At 57.2% G+C, this 755-nt stretch overlaps 1 protein-coding gene across 1 annotated transcript in view; it reads right to left on the reverse strand.

Annotated features, from left to right (window-relative positions):
• The window catches only part of EMH_0073240 (uncharacterized protein), a gene marked incomplete at both ends in the record, with an annotated part of 2,860 nt that overhangs the window by 229 nt on the left and 1,876 nt on the right, over positions 1 to 755 (reverse strand). Inside the window, 2 exons of the mRNA XM_013502547.1 lie at positions 1 to 99; positions 553 to 753. Of these exons, the coding sequence (XP_013358001.1) occupies positions 1 to 99; positions 553 to 753 (300 nt within the window). The remainder of the gene's footprint in view (positions 100 to 552; positions 754 to 755) is intronic.

Genomic DNA, 755 nt, shown 5'->3' on the forward strand with positions numbered 1-755 from the left:
CTGGGTACGTAGCGGTGGGGGTCTGTCAGCTGGAGGAGATCTATGCACTCGATCCCCAGCCGCTGCAGCATGCTATCAACTGCTGCTTCTAGGTCCTTCCTGATAGAGAAAAAACCAAACACATCACCCTGCTGCATCTCTAGCTGCAGCAGCAGCAGCTGCTGCTGCTGCAGCAGCTGCAGCAGCAGCTGCTGCTGCTGCTGCTGCTGCCAGCAGCAAAAAACCGATGCTCATACAAGTAACAGAATCTAATCTATACACAGAAACAAACTGCAGCAGCAATACTCACGCAGTTAGTTGGGGGGCCCCCTGGGGGCCCCGGGCCCACCAGCCTATGGGCCTCGCCCAACGGGTGACCCCTTCTGTGTCTCCACGAACAGAAAGAGAAGCAGCTTTGACTGCAGCAGCAGCAGCAGCAGCAATACCTGCTGCATCTGCTCCTGCTGCTACTGCATCATGTATAGCAGCGCATGCAACTGCTTCTCTACGGCTTCTCTCAAGAGCCAGACGCTCATAGTCAAAGGCCCCAAGCGACCCACTAAGCATCCTCACAGAAATAAATAAACGCTGCGCCTCTGCACGCATATCCCCCTCAGCTGCTGCTCCTGCTGCTGCTGCTGCTGCTCCTGCTGCTGCTGCTGCTGCTGCTGCTGCTGGTGCTGCTGCTGCAGTTGAACCCCCATCAACACCCCCACCCCCCATGCTGCGATACTTCTTAAAGAACTGCCGCAACACACCGCGGTGGCCGCTGCCGT

This window comes from Eimeria mitis, genomic scaffold (genome assembly GCF_000499745.2).
Source record: "Eimeria mitis Houghton genomic scaffold, Emh_scaff95, whole genome shotgun sequence".
Taxonomy (NCBI): domain Eukaryota; phylum Apicomplexa; class Conoidasida; order Eucoccidiorida; family Eimeriidae; genus Eimeria; species Eimeria mitis.